Source organism: Rana temporaria, chromosome 4 (assembly GCF_905171775.1).
Source record: "Rana temporaria chromosome 4, aRanTem1.1, whole genome shotgun sequence".
Taxonomy (NCBI): Eukaryota; Metazoa; Chordata; class Amphibia; order Anura; family Ranidae; genus Rana; species Rana temporaria.
The window spans coordinates 209,118,189-209,138,595 of NC_053492.1; the positions used below are offsets into that span (position 1 = coordinate 209,118,189).

At 40.3% G+C, this 20,407-nt stretch overlaps 1 protein-coding gene across 1 annotated transcript in view; it reads left to right on the plus strand.

Moving 5' to 3' along the window:
* The window catches only part of DLGAP2 (DLG associated protein 2), a 197,465-nt gene that overhangs the window by 111,509 nt on the left and 65,549 nt on the right, over positions 1-20,407 (plus strand). The window contains exon 6 of the mRNA XM_040349803.1: positions 3,288-3,637. Within this exon, the coding sequence (XP_040205737.1) occupies positions 3,288-3,637 (350 nt within the window). The remainder of the gene's footprint in view (positions 1-3,287; positions 3,638-20,407) is intronic.

The following is a 20,407-nucleotide window of genomic DNA, read 5'->3' on the forward strand; positions in this document are numbered from 1 at the left end:
TCATACACTTTATTATAAAAACCAAAAAGTCAAGTACATTTCATCATTAACAGGTGAATATAAAATACTGCATGTGAATATTGTGTTAATTGCAAGTTGTAGTTGGCAGTATTACACATTGCTAAGCATGCAGATTCCTCCATAATTTACTTACAGGAAACCCACTTGTCGTCACCAGATCATTTATCCTCTTTCTCTACCCATGTGTTTAGCCATCAATTCCACTCTACTTACTCCTCCTATTCTAGGGGTATGAGGACACTGGTCTCTTAAAATGGTCTCTTCTCATGTGCACTCTCTGTTATTGATCCGCATGTTCATTATATTTTTCTGATATGGACTTTGGAGGGGTTGAAGTGTATAATAATTACATCCCTTCTCCGTGGAAGTCCTTAAAAGGCTTGTACGTTTTTTAGCCCACCATCCAAACACCCCTGCATTAGTTGTAGGGGATTTTTAAAATTTTTATTGATGCTGGGCTTGATCAGTTTTCCGCATCCTCCCTACATCAGGTGGTAACGGAGGGCCAGACACTTTATGCCAGACTTCTATAGGAGATGGGCTTACGGGATTTTGGGGTGTACTAAAAACCCACAAGCCAGAGTGTATTCGTGGTATTCAGCCTTACATTGGGGCCTCTCGATGATCAGTCTTAGCTTTTGTAATGAGGAAATATTTCCTATAATTCCTCTTGTCCCAATACGAACCAAGAGCTATCTCTGACCACTCCTCTTTTTGGGCTCAGGTTCTCACCTTGAGTATAACTAAACAATCCTACTGGAAAATAAACCCATTCTGGCTTTCCCTATTTCCAGATCCTATACTGCATACCCTGACCACCTTTATGCATATCAACAAGGATTCAGTGGCTTCTGGAGTATTCTGGGATGCCCTAAAGGCTTTTTTGAGGGGCCAATTTATTAAAGCAATTTCCTCTATTAAGACCAAGACCAGATCCTGGGAAAACGTTGTATTCCAAGAGGTTAAAACAGCTGAGGCTGCATACATTGATCTCCCTTCTGAACACAATGAGAGAGTGTAGAAGGAGGTTTTTTGTATGCAACAGAGGTAAAAACACGGGTCACATGCTAGGGGAAAAGGGGAAAACACGGGTCACATGCTAGCAATGTTATCGAAAGGCGCATCTTTTATCCCTACAGTTAACACAGCCTCTGGGAGTGCTATCTATACACAATCTAAAAAAAACTTATGACGTTTTATGATTTTTATGTAGATTTTATAAGAAGTATGCGGATACTCTTTTACCACGCCTAAAATCTGTTCTGGTAGAAGCTCTGGGCTTGGAACGCCTTTCTCCATTAATGAATGAGGCAGTGGTTATACTTTTACTTAAACCTGGCAAGGATGGCCTACTCCCTGATTTATATAGTCCTACAACTTGCAGTAAGCTGGTGACACTCTAAGCAAAATAACATTTGAATCTTAGACCAGAATGATCCTATGTTATTCCTGTGCGTTCCCCTGCAGTACAATTTTCAACATATTAATTTGAATGGGCTGAAATTGCACCAAATTGCACAAAAAGTAGTGCATGCAAGCCTGGGAAGGCTGGTTGCCGAATGCCTCCTCTGCGCTTTGAAAGTTCTTATATTGGTAAGGGCGGGGCCACCTGGCAACCTCACCTGGTGGCCCTGCGCCCTTGTAATGTCACTGACTGGTGAATGCTAGGCCAGTGATGTCACAAGGGAGCAGGGCCACCAGGTAATGTTGCTTGGAGGCCCCGCCTTTACCTATATAAGAATTGTCAAAGTGCAGAAAATGCATTCGCCGGCCAGCCGTCTCAGAAGGCAGAGCGTTATTTTAATAAAAATTGGGGTCCGGCGGGCGGCATGATTGACAATGGATTACTTTAAGGGACAAATAAAGGATTTGTCAAAAACTTGGCTCCTGTTTTTATTTTTTGTACACTTTTTTGGTGAATGGGTAGGGGTACTATGTACCCGATACGCATTTACATAGAGGGGAGACCAAGGATCTGGGGGCCCCCTTTGTTAACGGGGGCTTTCAGATTCCAAAAATCCCCCCGCCCACGGACTCCCACAACCAATGGCCATGGTTTTGGGGATGAGGTCCTTGTCCTCCATTTTGAGGGCACATGGCCTGGTATGGCTCAGGGGGGGCACTCGCTCCTCCCCCCTTTTCCTGACCTGCCGGGCTGCATACATGGATATGGGTCAGGTGTGGATTTTGGGGGGACCCCACGCCATTTTTTTGTTTTTTTTCAATAGCCGGGTGCTATATATATATATATATATATATATATATATATATATATATATATATACACACATATATATATATATATATACACACATATATATATACTACATCTGCGCCACTTTACAGGCAGACTCCCCAGGCACTATAGTTAAAGGTATTTTCCATTTTTATTGTTGCACTTTTTAGCATAATTAAAATCACTACTCCTGAAAAACTATTATTTAAGAAAAAATGTTTTGCATTGATACATGTCCCCCAGGGCAATACCCAGACCCCATACTGCATTTATTAACAATTACTTGCATATAAGTAATCAAAATGGGCACTCCTGTTCGGCTCCCATAGACTTCAATTGGGTTTGCTGCTCGGGTTAGACCACCACCCTGTTTGGTTCGCAGCAGAACTCCCTAACAGGGGGGTGTTCGGCCCATACAGTATCTATTTATCTATTTAACTAATGCACTCAACCAGAATGCAAAGAAGCCTTTGAAATTAAAATAAAAAGAGTAAAACAATTTATAAACATGTAAATTGCAATTAAGTAAAACTATTACAGTTTCCTTTTGCTTTTCCTTTCAAGACTATGAGCTGACATATGCACAGTATTTGCTCAGGGTGGCTGAATTCAAATGCACGCCTTTTCACATATTTATTTGTAAAAAAAATGTAAAACCATTTATCATTTTCCTGTCACTTCACAATTATGTGCCACTTTGTGTTGGTCTATCACATAAAATCACAATAAAATACATTTACGCTTTTGGTTGTAACATGACTAAATGTGGAAAATTTCAAAAGGTAAACAATACTTTTTCAAGGCAATGTAAATAACTAATCAGACCCCTTTAGTAATAGAAAGTTTATGTTACTGCAATAAAACGAAAAAGTAATATTGCTTTACTGTACATGGTAATAGTAAGGTATTAATTACTGCCGTTAGTCTTTTATTATTAACAGGTGAAATAAATGACACTGCAAAATAATAATGAAATAACAAACTTTAAATGCTGCATATATAAAAAGTATCGTATCTTTTTATTTTTTAGCGGTATCATACCCAAATTACAAGAAAACACCTCCTCCTGTACCCCCGCGCACAACCTCCAAACCGCTCATCTCAGTGACAGCACAAAGCAGCACAGAATCTACCCAGGATGCCTATCATGAACGGACTCAAAGGATGTCCCCATGGCCTCTAGATGGGCGGGGTCTTTATAATTCCACAGACAGCCTGGATAGTAATAAGGCCATGAACCTTGCCTTGGAGTCAGCTGCAGCACAGCGTCATGCCTCTGAAAGTAAAAGCAGTTCTGTTCGGACCACCAGTGACAAAGCTGTTCTAGTGGGCAAATCAGATGACTTCCTTAAAAAGCGGCGTGCCTCAATTGGAATACAGGTAGAATATATTTTATATGTAAAAAAATTTAAATTGTGTCCGTGTGTAGTTTCTTTCAGCTATTTAAAAAAATATTTAGTCAGATTTCTTTATTGTTGATCTTGACTCCTGATGAAATCTAATATTCTATGATATTCTACCATGGTAACTTTTGTGTGAAAGAGTTTGACAACAATCTGTGTACAAGCAGGTACAAAACATCATTTTGGGACTCTGGTAAAACCAGTGACAGTTGAACTAGTGGAACATTTACCTTGATACCTACATGTTTTCTGGTTGCGGTGCAGCAATACAGGACCATTGGGAGTTGTTTTTCATGTACTCAATAGTACATGAGCACAATGAATGAAAAGCACATCTTTAGAGGTTACTAACTGCAATGCACAAGCAGCCTTTCTAAGGCTACTTTCACACTGGGGCGTTAGGGGCATCGGCGGTAATGTACCACTATTTTTAACAGCACTTTACGGTAATTTTTGCGGCGCTATTTGGCTGCTAGTGGGGCACTTTTAACCCCAGCTAGCAGCCGGAAAAGGGTTAAAACTGCCTGCAAAGCGCCGCCACAGCGGCGCTTTACTGACGATTTGGCAGCGCTGCCCATTGATTTTAATGGGCAGGGGCGCTTTAGGAGCGGTGTATTCACCGCCCCTACAGCGCCTCAATGATGTGGCTAGCAGGACTTTTTTTTACCGTCCTGCCAGCACACTGCTCCCTCGGGCTTTCACACTGGAGTGAAAGGAGCCGCTCTTTCAGGGCGCTTTGCAGGTGCTAATTTTAGCTCTATAGCGCCTGCAAAATGCCTCAGTGTGAAAGTAGCCTAAATGTGCAGTGCAAATCATTTTTATCCATGACCTAGCATATAGCGCAATTAAGAAGATTATTATAGGTAGGTTTCCATTGTTTCCTTTAAAGCTGAACTTAATAATAATAATAATAATAAGTGCTATTAATATAAACTGTCCTTAATTTAAAGAATGTTAAAACTTTATATCTCTCTCTCTTTATTTAGCTTAATTTAATCTGTTGAATCTTAGGGTCATATTCATCATACACATGGATCAGAGGGTCATATGGCACCTGTGATGGTTATTGCCTTTACATATGATACATGATTACACACTTAGAAGCAGATTACTGTTGTAAGTTTTCTGACCCCGTTTCCAAGTATGTAGTGTGTGGGATCAGACAGAGGACAGGACTACCAATGTATTGTACATATAACTAATTGTGATAGTTGGGTTATAGTGATGTCTACAGAAGAATTTGAACACTGGCAAACAAAAAATCAGTGACCAGCCTGGTATGGTACTTCCAACATGCCTCAATTTTTTACTAGTGTCCTAGGAGGATGGACACCTTTGCTCTTTTGAGAAAAGTGTAACCATTTTTACGTAACATGTTTTAAAGATTTATTCTTCAAATGAGTTAAAAGTCATAAAAGTCAGTTTATTACTAAAATCACAGTGTATATATGGGCATATCTGTTCTACAGTGGTTACTGGGCTGCTTTCAAACAAATCCACAGATGCAGAGCAGTTTACCTGCGCGTTACCTGCACTGAGTCATAGACTTCTGTAATTACCTGCGAGTTTGGTGAGTTTTCTGAAAGTGCACCAAACCTGCAGAATATAATAGAAGTCTACTGCAAAGTATAGGTAAGCCAAAAGGTACACTGCGTTGCACCCGTGGTGCCGGTAAACCGCAGCGCATCAGTGTGAAAGCAGCTTTGGACCCCTTTGACATGGTCAGTCTGACCAATTGGACCCTCTATTTACCTCTAAGGAGTGGCAGACATAAACCGACTTGTGTTCTACCTCCAATACGATCTGCTAAAAAGTATCGTGGGCAGTGTCCGCTCTGCATATGCAGAGCAGACACGGACATGCCATCCACCCGCTCCACTCATTGTGGCCAACGACCAGTTAATACGTTGCTTAAGTGGCCCTCGCTCTTCAAAAGGTTGGGCACCCCTGAGCTAGGGTCTATTAATACTTTCTCTGTGTCCTGTACAATTGTCATGTTATCTCCGGAACCACCGGTCTGGTTTATTCAAAGACACAACACTCTCTACACTTGCATGCACTCTGTGTGAGTAACCACGGCTTTGAAATGGCACACCACACTAATGTACTTGGAACTTTACAAGGCGGTTTTCACAAATATGAACCACTAGGTTTTGACACTTAGTTCTCTAATACTCCAAGGTTAAAGAATCCTGCAACTTCTTCCCCAGATAAAGTAAACTTAGTGCTATATGCAACTCCCCTTTTTCCTCTTTAAAATGTATCAGTTTCTGAAATAAGGCTGCTCCCCTAGTAGAATATGTACAGCTTGATTATACAATTCATCTTTTCTTTCAGGAATTACTAAGAGCTTCTCACAGTTGTCCAGTTTTCAAACACAGTTCAGCAGGCAAAGCTTATTTTATTTCACTGGATGGCACATATATATTTATTTGAACAGACTTTGACAGAAATTCCACAAGCTTTATAGTACAATACAATCATTTTGAGTTTTAACTTTTTAGATTGCAAAACAAAGCAGACCTCCAGGCACAAAGCTAAATACAACAATTAAATACATACTGTATGGGAGCTGCGGTGGCTCAACGCGATTGGCGCTGATAAGCCATTCACCTCTGCAGCTAGGGGTTCGAAACCCGGTCTCGACTACATGTGAATTGAGTTTGGTGGTCTCCCACCCCCCTCCCACAAAAACCACCACACTTACATGCGCACTCGAAATTGGGTTGACATGCACGCACTTTGACCATGCGGTCTCTAAAAAAGAGAGGCGAAGGACTAACGGGGCTGGTTGAGCGGGCAAATCCTCTCACTCCCTTATAGGGAGTCCCTCTGCCCCGTTGGGCTTCAAAGCGGAGCAGGTAGGGCGGGCTGTGTGGGAGGACCCCCTCACACACCCGCCATTGCCACCTGGGGCATGGGGAAAGGTGGCAGATTGCCTCTGGGGGAGTACATGCACAAAATACACTTAAAAAAAAGAAAAAAAATACATACTGTATGTTTAATCTTATATGCCTGCCAAAAGACAGTTTAGCTTTGTATGTCATCTGCCCAGCTCTAGACAGATTATTGGGCAGTGACAGGGCCGGATTAACAATGGGGCTGATGGAGCTGCAGCTCCAGGCCCCTTTCTCAAGATAGGCCCTTTGCCCAAAAAAAAAAAAAAAAAAAAAAATTTTTTTTTTTTTTTTTTAAGATCGAATTTGGGGGGTTGTAGCTCGATGACCAGAGGTCACAGAAACCCTACATTTGGGGGTAGGCATTGGAAGAGCTACCCCACAACTGGTTAAAATATGGGACGGCTATCATTTATGGTTCCGGAGATACGGGCCTGCTTGCACAGCCTGTCAGAAGCTACATTCAGAGCGGCCAATATAAATACAAGCTGACACACTACAGCAGACTGATAGGATCACAGTGCTTATAATAATTATTTGTATATTACTCATGGTAATTAACCCCTTGCCACCCAGGCCAATTCTGACACTTCTCTACTACATCAAAAATCATCATTTGTTTTTTGCTAGAAAATTACTCTATGGTGGTCTTTCCACTTTTTATGTTGCACGGTGTAGAGCTGCACGATTCTGGCTAAAATGAGAATTGCAATTTTTTTGCTTAGAAGATAGATCACGATTCTCTCACGATTGTTGCGGCGTAACATCATCTTTCACATTAAAAAAAAAAAAAAATGGGCTAACTTCACTGTTTTGTTTTTATGGTTTTTATTGTTCATTGAAGTGGGAAAATGCAGTGTGACATAACATATTGCAGCAATAGCCATTGTATTCCCTAGAGTCTCTGCTAAAATATATATAATGTTTGGCAGTTCCAAGTAATTTTCTAGCAAATAATATTGCTTTCTAACTTAAGAAACAAGTGCTGGACTTTAAGTGGTTAAATTTAGTTACAATGTTAGTTAGTTACAATGTTTCATTTTGTTTACAAACTTCGCAGACTGCCCAGATTTGTTCTTTACACACAGAAGTGTATCCCTTTGATCTAAGAAGGAAGTGTCAGTTACAATGTTTCCTGTTAAAAACTTGGCAGACTGCCCAGATATTTTCTTTTGACAGCTGAAAGTCTCTCCACTTGTTATATGAAAGAATCAGCAAACTCTGCATTGGAGATCGTCAGGGGGGTTGAATCGATATCACGATTTTTTTTAACGATTAATTTTGCAGCTCTAGCACGGTATTTGCGCACCAATTTTTCAAACATGTTTTTTTGGAAAAAAATGTTTCATTCATTAAAAAAACAGTTAGTTAGTTAAGTTAGCACAATTTTTTTTGGTATCCTAAGCGATGCTTTACATTTTTTTAGGTTACATGTTTAGTTACAGAGGAGGTCTAGTACTAGAATTATTGTTCTCGCTCTAACGATCGTGGCGTATGTAACCTGTGTGTATCTGGCTCTGATACTACCAGTGCCTACCCAGCCACTGACTAGTATCTCTCCCCAGCCTGTCCCCACACACCCTCTCACCTGCTGACCTGTGGATGGGGGAATCACTCCTGCAGTGTTATTGTGTTCTGCCAGTGCGTACAATGATCAGTGTTGCTAACTTTAGCTGGCAGCACTGATTGTTTTAAGAAAAAAAAACAGGCTGGTTGTACTCAAGTTGATTAATAGATTGACTTGTGTAAAACCAGCTAGCCCATACATAGATTGACTATGGCTGGTCTCTGCATAATTGGCATAATTTCAATCCATGTATGACCCGCTTAACCACTATTCAGTCCCTAAATATCCTTCCACTCCTGTACATAGTGCTCACTGTCATACTCTCCACACTCCTCTCCTGTACATAGTGCCCACTGTCATACTCTCCACACTTCTCTTCTATACATAGTACCCACTGTCATACCCTACACACTCCTCTCCTGTACATAGTGCCCACTGTCATACCCTCCACACTCCTCTCCTATACATAGCGCCCACTGTCATACCCTTCCCACTCCTCTCCTGTACATAGTGCCTGCTGTCATACACTTCTCTCCTGTACTTAGTGCCCACTGTCGCACCCTCCACACTCCTCTCCTGTACATACTGCTCACTGTCATACCCTCCACACTCCTCTCCTATACATAGTGCCCACTGTCATACCCTCCACACTCCTCTCCTATACATAGTGTTCACTGTCATACCCTCCACACTCCTCTCCTATACATAGAGCCCACTATCATACCGTCTACATTCCTCTCCTGTACATACTGCCCACTGTCATACCCTCCACACTCCTCTCCTGTACATACTGCCCCATCATACCCTCCACACTTCTCTCTGGTACGTACTACCCTCTGTCATACCCCCTCACTCCTCCTGAACATACTGCCCATTGTCATACCCTTCACACTCCTCTCCTGTACATAGTGCTTTTTTCCGTACCCTTTGTACTCCTCTCCTGTACATAGTGCCCACTGTTAGACCCTCCACATTCCTCTCCCTCACCTGCACATACTTCCCACTTATATACCGTCCATACTCCTCCCCTATGTCGCTTACCCACAAAAACAGTTCTTTAAAATTATACTGAATATCCTCAATGTTACCAGCTCTAGAATGGACACAATTTTGTTAGTTCAACTAAAGGAAATATCAGTTCTCATATTTGTTCTGCCCCATTATTAGTACTCATTTAATTTTGTGATTACTACTATGATGTATAGAGGAACATCGGGGATCTCGGCTACTCTAAATATAGCACTTATATAAAAAAGTGGCCCTGAAAATATTTTTTAAATGTTGGCAACTGTGCACTTAGGCACTGCCCAAGGGCCACCGTCCACCGGGTCAGTAGGGGGCCCCATGAGAGGCTCCTGGGATCCTGTGATAATAACGCGGTAGTAAACTTTCCTGACATTACTACTTTTTAGAGGCCCTGGGGTAGGTTATGCCACAATGTAAGTATGCACAGCATATTAGCACATTAGTGTACACTTCAATTTTCAGACTGAGCCCTCCAGTGCTGCGATGAATCAGGCGGGGCCTGGACCCTTTCATCTTCACCCGGTCTTCCTTCTGGGTTCTGTGCCTTTGGTCACTTGCCTTGGCTGGGCTGCGTTCATGTCATTCCCACGCATTTATTTATTATTTATTACACCCCATTCACACCTCCGCGACAAAACGCTCGACGCCGGCCGCTCGTGCCGCTGGAGGGGAGAATTCCCATTGCTGTCTATGAGATGGTTCACATCTCATAGACGCCGTACACCTGCGGCATGAAAAAAAGTCCCGGACCCTTTTTTTCAGGTGGCATTGGCGTTCGTCCATACAAAGCAATAGGAAGGATTTGTAAAAAAAAAGTTACACTATTCGCAGCAAAATACGCCGCGTACGCGGCGTTACTTGTCGCGGAGGTGTGAATGCAGCCTAAAAGGCCCCACCAAAATCCTCAGCACCAGGCCCATGATGTTCTTAATCTGGCCCTGGGCAGTGAATGTGCATCATCACTATTGTCCAATAAGAATGGGGCTGACCCAGGAAGCAGTAATGCTAAGCAAGGAAGAAACATATTAATCTCACTTATTAGCGAAATGTGTATGTAGCAAACAAATGGGATACACATGTGACAAGTAAAACAGTAAGCATATAATGTATGTATCACATTCTTCTATTAATTGTGTTGAAACTAGAGTAAGTTCAAACTTACACAGAAATTTTGAGTGGGTCTGAGTAAACCATATACATTTAATTGACTCTAGTACTTTGTACAGAAAAATTAAAGTTTGACCTAAATAGAAATGTCCTCAGTCACTTTAAGGGGTATATTTAAATCAAGATAACAATCTATAAAAGCACAGGGATCTAAATTGGTCAAGTAGTATACAGAGCAATTAAAGAAGGGTACTGACTCACTAAAGCAGCCTGGTTCCCCCATAACAATAGCAACGGTTAGGATTTATATAGAGCCAACAGTTTGCACAGCGCTTTACAACATGTGTTCTTGGGAAGAAGAGAGATGGGAACTAAATTGTGTTGATTGCGGCTGCTGCCAGAGGGTGCAGGGTGATGGGTGCATTGGGTACAGCTAAATGATGGAGACTCGGGGTTTGGGGATATCGCTCCAGAGGTTAGGAGAAGCAGAAGGGTGAGGGAGGTAATATGGAAGTGGGATGAAGGAACATGCCCCAGTGTCCTGGAGATTTTATGTATGTGTGGATTTAGAATTAGCAGGAGTTGGTGGGTGCAGTAATAAGGAGAGGACAGAAGTGACTGTAATATATGTATGATGTGGGGGAGGGGGGGTGAAGGAGAGATAGTTTAAGGATAGAGGACAGAGCTGTCAAAAGGAGTGGTAGAGGGTGCATGTTACAAGGAGAAAGAGCTGAAGGGGTAAACAAGGTCACCTGATGTCTGTGTGGTGTTTTCAAAGTATTTTCTTTGTGTTCATTTGCTTCGTGCATTCGCTGAATTGCAGAGTCAGAAGTGCTCCCACTTATAGAAATAGCCCCACTTTGAGAAAGAGCCCCAGCTACAAATGTGCACCCTGAAAATGCCTCCCCAAAAGATGCTTATATTTATACTGATAGGGATGGGAGGTGGGTGCATTTCAATGATCAAACCAGGAGGTAATAAAGGTTTGCTGGTTAACAGGGCTAACTTCTCACAATAGTTGAAGATAAGCAGGCAAGCAATGCGACAGCAAGGAACTTTAAAGAATGTGCTACTTAGGACTTCTTTATACAAGATTGCCCTCCACTTTCGGATGGACTGTGGTCTGTTGACTTTGAAGACGCTAAAGTTCCAGGTGGAGAGGATGAATGTAACTAACCTCACAGTGAAGGTTGCTCTGCACACGAGGAGCCTAGTTCACCACCGCAGCACCACTCCTTATAGCTGGTTTACATCTCACCACTTGCCAAGGTACTGTCGTGGTGATTTCCATGCTGGTCAGCATTCCGTCCCATGTGAGGAGAACTTTGTTGGTTTTCATAATTTCACATCATTGTTTAACAAACTAATTTGTGTTTTACCACATTGGCATCATTAGAGATTGTTTCCAGTGACTTAACAATTTATTGCTTTCCCTCAATGGAAGTTTCGATTCAGCGCTTCTAGTTGTGTCTGTTTTTTTTTATGCAAGTGTTGTTATTGCCAATTCCGACACCGCTCCTGGTGCGGAAGCTCCATACAGCTGCTTTTTGGTCTCCCACAGGGCACCCTACATCGAACCTGTTCCCCAGTTCACTAGTGCCAGAGTCATTGTTGTTTCATAGAAGGATCATGGGCAGCGCAACATGGCAGTGCAACCTGCATCCTTGCAGTAGGCACAAAAGATAGGGGTAATCTTAAACCATATACTTCAAATAACATTTCGGATGCAAATGGAGCTCCTGCAGACCCACTAGTACTAGATCTGAACAAGTTTGTCCTTACAATTCCAAATAATATGACTACGGGTTGGTGCTGAGGGCCACCTGCTACATTTTCTCTTCATCATCTTTCAGATTCAAAATGAAAAACGAAGCATCATTACAAGTTCAAATCTTTGTTAAATCTCTTAGGGATTGCATGTAGTATTTGGTTTCGTTCTGATCCATCCCCTGGTCCCTGAGCAACATGATCAGGCAGTTTGTCCGTTGCTGCTATCAAGAAGACAAATGCACAATGTGGTCTGAATATATAAAGAGTGTGATGTATGTGCTGATGCAGAGGATGGTTACTGGCAGCTCTATCACACAGTCCTGCAGTACTGATTGATGCTTTATTTTATGAAATAACAGTCAGTGCTGGAGGGGTTGTGTGATAGAGCTGCGAGCTAATAGTACACTTCCACTACGCTGGCAGATACATCACAGAGCCCTGCAATGCTGACAGATGTTTTACTTTTATGAATGAACAGTCTGCACTATCTGGGCTTTCTGATAAATCTGCGGGTGCTGTGAATGTTTGCTAGAAGCCAGCAGCTCTATCACCCAACTCCGCAGTGCTGATTGTTCATTCATAATTGCACACAGTCAGCTTAGAGGGTAGGTGGGTGCCTAATCTGTGCTGTAACTCCCCCTTAAGAATGCCTGATTCGGAAACAAAAAATAAATCCTACAAGACTAAACGGGTTGCAAATAGTATCATATAAAGATTCTGTGCTTAATTCATTAAGAAATGGTTCTAGATAAGTAAGAAGAATTGCACAAAATCATGCATTACGCTTTTATTGCCAGGAACTTTGCTCACATGAATCAAGACATTTTTGTACGTAACTTAGAATGCCACCTGTTTTGCCATAACGACCACATACTCTATCCAGAGAAGTAAATTCTCTGGAATCGAAATTTCAGCTCCAAGTGATCTGAGTTTAGAAATGCATCATAGAATGGGAAATAAACATGCTAAAAACTGACACATTTCCATTCATTCTCTGTTTTTTGCTGTGTCATTAGTGCATTGTATTGCGCTCAACTGACAAAAAAGACAAATAAGAATGAGTTAAAGCAAAGGGTAAAGTTTCTACAGAAGCAACGTTTAAGCTTCACAAATGTAGAGCGAAAAACAAAGCTTAACAATTACCACTCACGCATTAAATTGAATCATTTAAAGGGCCAAATGAGTTAACTAGCACTTAAAAAGAAATTACTTACATTCCTGTTTGCCAGTCAGGTCCCAGTGTGGTAAATACATGTAGATTGTGAGCTATTTTTGGATGTACAGGTCAGTGTACCCATAGTCACAGTACTGTATATTGGCAGCTAGAAATAAAAGTTTTCACCAACCGACAAAACAATAGTTAGGAAACAAATCAAACTACATTATGGACATTTTTGTAACATAGTTTTCAATAGTTTTATTACTCGCAAAATGAAATATTATCATTGTTATCGGAGTATAACTGTTCTTGGTTGACAGAGCTTTTCATAAAACCTTGCCAGAATCGTCCGTGCCAGTAAGCATTTTGTGTATTAGAATTTGCACATGAAAATAAAGGGATATGTCATATAAAATTAGATAGTAGATTCTGCCTGCTTGATTAAATCTGATTACTGCCTCACAGGAACAGCCAAATTGTGAGGACAACGTAGTGTGCCTCCTCCATAAATGAAGTGCAAATATGGTATGATTGTTTAATATAAAAACCACTATACTGTAGGATCATTTGGCATTACAATTTGCTGTCTGTAGGGAGTTCAATCAATATATACAGTAAAAAGGTAGAACAAATGAGTAACTAAACTGTGCATCTTACTATCTGCTAATATAAAATAAAAGTCAGATTTCAAGATATGTATAATTCTATAAGGTTAGCGCTGTATATATGGCTTTATAAGCGATTGATGTACAGATCAACGGACAACTGAACTTGTTTTCTTTCCAAGTAGTCAATTAAAGGAAACAAGTACTGAGGAAATAGGTGGGCTGCCATTATTGAACTGTCCTTTTATAAATTGCTGGCTGTCTGTCATAGCGGCCTTCAGGCTTCAATACTTTCATTGATTCACTGACCTGGAAAAATTGTGCAGATCAGAAGTTATGACTTCCTTCTTACTGTGCTTAATTCATGATTGTTCTAGGTCATTGAAACAGACAGAATGGAATCCAGAGTCTGCTAGACAACTAGTATTTTTTAGAAGGAGAGCAACAGTTGTAGCCTACTTATTTATCTGCCTGAATGTTTCCATTAAAGTGTATGTCCAGTCAATGTTTTGTTTCTTTAGATTTGAATAAAGTGGTTGAGTTGGGTTTACTACCATTTTGGGGTACTATTAGTTTTCCCTGTCACAGTGACAATGGTTTCACCATACAGGAAGTGAAGGTAAATTCACAATGGCAACACAGTCAGAATGAAGGGGTTCTAACCATTTTCCACTGCAAAAAAATAAATAAAAAATAAGCTTTTGTTAGACTTTGATACTATGAGTTGGGTTTTTATTTTGGTACAGGTTATGTAAGAGATTTTTTGGTGTGGAAAGTATTTTGGGTAATGTGTATTAGTATTATCATATGAGGGGAGAAATAGATTTCCTAAGTTCTTGATAAGATCCAGACCTACTTTTAGAATCATGTTTGTAAACCATTGTCAGTTTTCTTTAGTTTTTTTGAATTGGGGTTAGCAAGTTTGCCATTCCCATTTAAATACCCGTTTCCCCCTGATTTTAAGGGGAAAAAGGTGTGTGTTATAAGCCGATAAATACGGTATGTTAGAATCTGTATAAATAATAGCACCATGCAGCTACTGTATTTTAACCAGGATTCTTGATTGGACTCCATAAATGGCTAAATCGATTTTTTTTGTAGACAATGCTCAATGGGAACTGTCATGTAGTCCCTTAGTAGACAATTAAGGCATGGTAAACTATCTACCTACCTACCTGCACTTTACACCTGAATAAGATGTTTGTTGATCATGTAGTTTCATGTTGTCATTTGTTGACCTGTGTGCACAGCTTATAGTAGCATAAATCTTAAAATGCAACCACAACATATAAGCCTGTCATTATAAGTTAAGGCACCAATTCAATTGGCTGCTCTCACCAGTCCACTAACCATACATAATTTTAAATGGTGAGACTTCATCTGCCCGATGGCTTGTATACAATTTTTGGGCAATTTTTATGTATTTTGGCAAGGCACCCCTGAAGAAACCTGAAGGCACCCCTGGGTGAAAAAGGTTCTCCAAGGATATATCACTTATTCGAAAATGAAAAAAATACTATTATATATACAAAGCGAGAAAAATAGTGTTACACCCTTTTAAATCATTGTAAAACCTTTGAAAACTGAGAAGCTGATTTATTAAAGCGGAGTTCCGGCCACAATTTCACTTTTTAAATATAAATACCCCTGTAATACACAAGCTTAATGTATTCTAGTAAAGTTAGTCTGTAAACTAAGGTCTGTTTTGTTAGGTTGTTACAGCATTTAGACACTTTATAAAATATAAATTGACTGGGGCCATCTTAAGTGTGGGCATCATGAAGCCAGACTGTATGACCTCCTGGATTTCAGCCTTGCAGATCTCGCACATGCTCAGTGCTGCACAAGCAGTGTAATAGGTTTCAGATCAGGTTTCAGCACCTGTACTGTCCAAGTCACATGATTCTTCGAGACTGGGGAGTGCACAGACTCCTGGAAAGTTACACCCACTACATTCCCAGGAGTCTGTGCGGTGTAGGTTAGGAAGCTTAAGCACCTAGGTGCAGGAAGTGGGAAGATTAACTATTCTGCCTAGCAACAACACTTTGAAGGCATCTAAAGAAAAAAAAATTCTTAAAGGACTAATGACATTTTTTTAAAACTACTGATGTAATGTTATATTTATGGGTGGAACTCCACTTTAACTGTTTACCTTTAGAGAATGGGAGAGGGACCTATGCCAGGAACTCAAACTTTGCAAAACATATAAAGATTTGCTGATGCTTCTTTCTTTCTTTTCTGTAGATGGTATAGAACCCTGGTGAGAACTCTTGGTCTTGTAATTTTTTTGTAATTCTTTTCTTATTGCGTTCTTTCCACAGCAGACAATAATAGACATTAAGAGGAATACCAAAGAGTAAAACATCTGCTAAATTCTCTTGTCGTAGTCAATTACAAGAAAGAGTAACTACAATTGTTAGGCGGTAGAGACAGTTGTTTTGAATTACCAATCATGAAGTTATTTGGTGAGGAGGCATTTTGTTTTTGTGTCAACATATTCCAAGATTACAAAGAATCAAATGAGGGTACCTACGAGACAACAGGTACCAGCAATTTTGTATAAAATGATTTTCAGGGTCCAAATTACATTATAGTATGCTTGCAAGTAGAGTATAAAGGGTTATGGGTACCAAATACCCTTTGAGGTAAGAAGTTAGAAGCAAGCTAAAAAAATAACAAGGGGAAAGAGGGAGCTGGTAGAACAGGTAGAGGTGTGGATGTCACTCCTTGGGGGTATTCTTAAAAGAGACCAGGAAGGGCAATCCAGAGTCTGATGTATGCAGAGATGCGTGCAATCTCCCTGAACACAAGACGTTACCTGTAGATTGTGATCAGTGGTAGTGTAATATTCGGAAGGACCTCCATTTCTCTCTGAATTTTTCCTCGGTATTGTGGAGGCTGGCAGTAAGGTCCTCCATAAGAAAGTATTGTTAATTTTAGAATACCATAGAAATTTAGTCAGTGGCTGCATTTACTTCCACAGGTGGAATGCAAGCTTTCACTGCATTTAGATTGTTCTTGTAATTTAATGATGAGATCTTGAAGAGATCTAAAATTGCCTAACACTGTTCATCTTAATCTTATGTGCAATGTTTCCAAGGAAACCGGCCATCTATGTGATTTAAGTCTCTCAATATAGTACCAGCAAAATTAAACACATGCACAATTCACAAAAGTATGAAAAATAACATTTCCCTAACTTATAACAGATGACAGGTTACAGAAATAGCAGTTTCTCTCAGGTCACATGCATCACAGCGAGGGGGCCAAACCTGCAGACAACTTGCACAGCATACTGCTGAGTTTGATGGTCATGATTGCCTTTCCACTATCACAAAGCCCACTAAAAGCAACAGCTCAGCAGTAATAATGTCACTGCCAAATCTTGAACTCCAGCAGCAGCTTCGCTGAAGATGTTTACCATAATTCGCTAACTGCTAATTTAATTTATCTGTGAATTCTATGTATAGATGTGTAATCCAAGATAATAATGTTTCTATAAATAAATCTAGAAATACAATCTAACCTGAATTCAAAAAGCTAACTGTCGAACTGGAATTCTCTAGTCTTATGCATCTAAAATAAATTCACAAAAGTAGAAATTAATGTTGTGGTAAAAAAAACTTTCCAGTGTATTAGTACATGCTTTTATTTTCCCTACTACTTCAAATATTTGCTTTAAATTAATATAAAACTCACTTAGGCCTAGTTTATGCTTGTAGTTGGGGGTGCTAAAAACAGGCAGTTGAGCCACGTTTTTGCTGCCCTTTTAAATCTAACAAAGCTGCATGGAATTTCAGAGTCAGGTTAAGTGGTAGTAAACTCACCTGGACAACTTTGCACCATATAAAGCAGTATAAAGAGACTTAACAGTTGTTGGCTTTAAAAGTATTTTACAAATACTATAGCTGCTAAATTTTAATATACGGACACTTACCTGTCCAGGGATTCCGCAATGTCGGCACATCAAGGTGATTTGTCAATTGGCTTTGGGTGCAGGCATCCGCATTGTAAGTAAGGGAAACCGGCAGTGAATCCTTCAGGCTTCACAGCCGGCTTCCTACTGCACATGCGCAAGTCACGATGCACTTTCTGAATGGTCCTGCCATCTTCTAGGACCTTTGAGTTTTCCTGAAGGCGTAGGGGAGAGGAGGAGGGGTTGGAAATGCTCAGAGATTGCCGTGGCGATCTTACCTGGAAGTGGGAGCAGGTCAAAACCAGGTACTCACCCCCCCCCCCAAAAAAACTGCCAGATGTGGCAATGAAAGGGGGACGGTGCGAACAACCGGAGCTTCTCCCACTTTAACTTGTGCAGTTTAAGAAATATTACCCACTGTCTCTTTCAATGACATCACTGATGCCTGCGCATTTTTTACCCCATTGATGGCACACTGAGTGTGACATCAAACCATCCATCTACGTGCCTTTCCTCTGCTTGCATTACTTCACAGCATTAAATTGAAATCCAAGACTGTTGACCGATCATGCAGAGCTAAGTCACCATGGTAACTTTACACGAAAACGAGGCTTGGTTCACTTGTGTTGCACATTCTGACAAGGACATACTAGAAAGGGCGAAAGTGCAGATGTGGATGAAATAGAAAGGTAGCGGCAAAGATGGTGCCAGCTTCAGCCGGAACAGAGGAATAACAACATAAGCTGTACAAATAGTAAGAAAGCTTCAATGATGCTCCAGAGTATACCCTTGTGTGTAGAAATGCAATACATAGTGGTGTTATGCTTTTAAAATTTTCATTTTAATATTAATCAACAGTATCGTGGCTATCATGCATTTTTTTTTAGTTTTTACTAAACAATAAACTCAAATTCCCAGTAAGTAATTTTTTTCTACCTTGATCCTACCCTTCCTATTGTTCAGAATCAGATTGGTAATTAAGCAAGCAGTCACTTCCAGCACTATTAGGTCTTCTGTAGTGTAGAACAGCGATCACAATGGTAATTCCAAAAATTGAGTGCATGCTGCCCTCCACAAATGGGGTAATCTGATTGATACTACAAAAACAAAATAGAATGTATGGCGCAAGCACCTAATGCATTACCAAAAGACATTTAATCAATGATGAGATCAATAAAAAATGGATACTCAAAAGGTGAGAACTAATAGTAAGCCATAAAAACACACATTGCTGAGCAGTGTGGAAACACATGTGCCATATTCACAGCAGGGGGTATACAACTGACCCCCTTTCTCAGAGGTAAACTACCGGGGTCTACAGGGAGAAGTTATGGATTAAAACCAGGTTTTGGTTGGTTTATGCTTTTTACATGGCTTACTAATCTATATGCTTGCCCTCTATCCAGATCTTGATGCCCCTTTGAAAATGAGGTGCCTGGCTTACTAAAACAACTTTGATGTTATTCTTAAGCCCCTTTGACTTTATAGTCTAAAACTCTTGGGAGATACGCCTATTTGCGCTGTCTGCTGACAGGAGCCATAGTAACTGTTGCTTCAATATAGATAACCTATATTTTTTTTTATCTATTCCACAGTGCTTTGTTTATTAATTAATAATTGCACGATTTAAGCAGAGAGAAGAGATGGGATTTATACTAAGTACCCAGATTCATATAAACTTTGTTTTATATCTTCCCAAATAGTCTATTTGCAGCTTATGAAAGGGAAGTGATCTTGATGTGTCTTTAGAAAGATCAAGACATTTCAATTATAAGCAGTATATTAAGTTACATTGTGCATGTGTGACTTTAACTACATGGGTATATGTCATATTTCATAACTACAATATATATGATGCAGTTGGCAATGCGTATTCTGGCTAATTACAGTGGTTCTATTGTGCTTGTCATAGGTTTTCAGATGTATTTAACCATTTTTTTTTTATTTAATTGGTAGAAGATGTATTCTTTGAGAGTCTTTGGGACAAAGTAGGCCTTTTTTTTCTTGTATCTCTTTCTCTAGTTTTTTTTATTGTTGTCTGTTTTGCTGTTGCAGATTTTTCCTCACTTCCTGTCAGTAGTCCCCAAAACTGGAGGCCCTAAATAGAAATAAAACCAGACAGGCAATATAACCCTTTCCTACTCGATCCGAAACATTTTAGCTATAGATAAAATGTAACCACTTCCTGTCCAGTGTACATACAGTATATACATCCTAGACCAGAAGCTGTTATACCAGAATCATGGCTGCAGCTGAACTGCCTGCGTCCAGGGCCAATCAATTGCAGGTAAGCTCTGCATAGTTGTTACCTGTGAGTGGTTTCAATTAGCTGTGAGAGTGAGTAGCCTCCCACCTCCAGTTGCTTTCAATGGGGCTGTCTTCCACAGTTAATTGGCAGGATCCCCTGCAGCTTTTCTCACATCAGGCAAAAATGCAGGTGTGTATGTAACCTTAAAGGACAAGTTTCAAAATAATTTAAAAATAAATCACCACCACCTCGTACCAATTCTCTAACCCAATCAAAATCTTAACACCTTCCCCCACCCAGGTGCCTGCCTAGCTCTTCTCAATGATGGCAGTGTTTACAACCTCCTTCCTAGAATAGGGATGTACCTAAACTATTTTTTTTTATAAATCTTGCACTTGTAATTGTATAGCCACAGCAGGTTTTTAGACCCAGAAATTTGAGCACAGAGATCT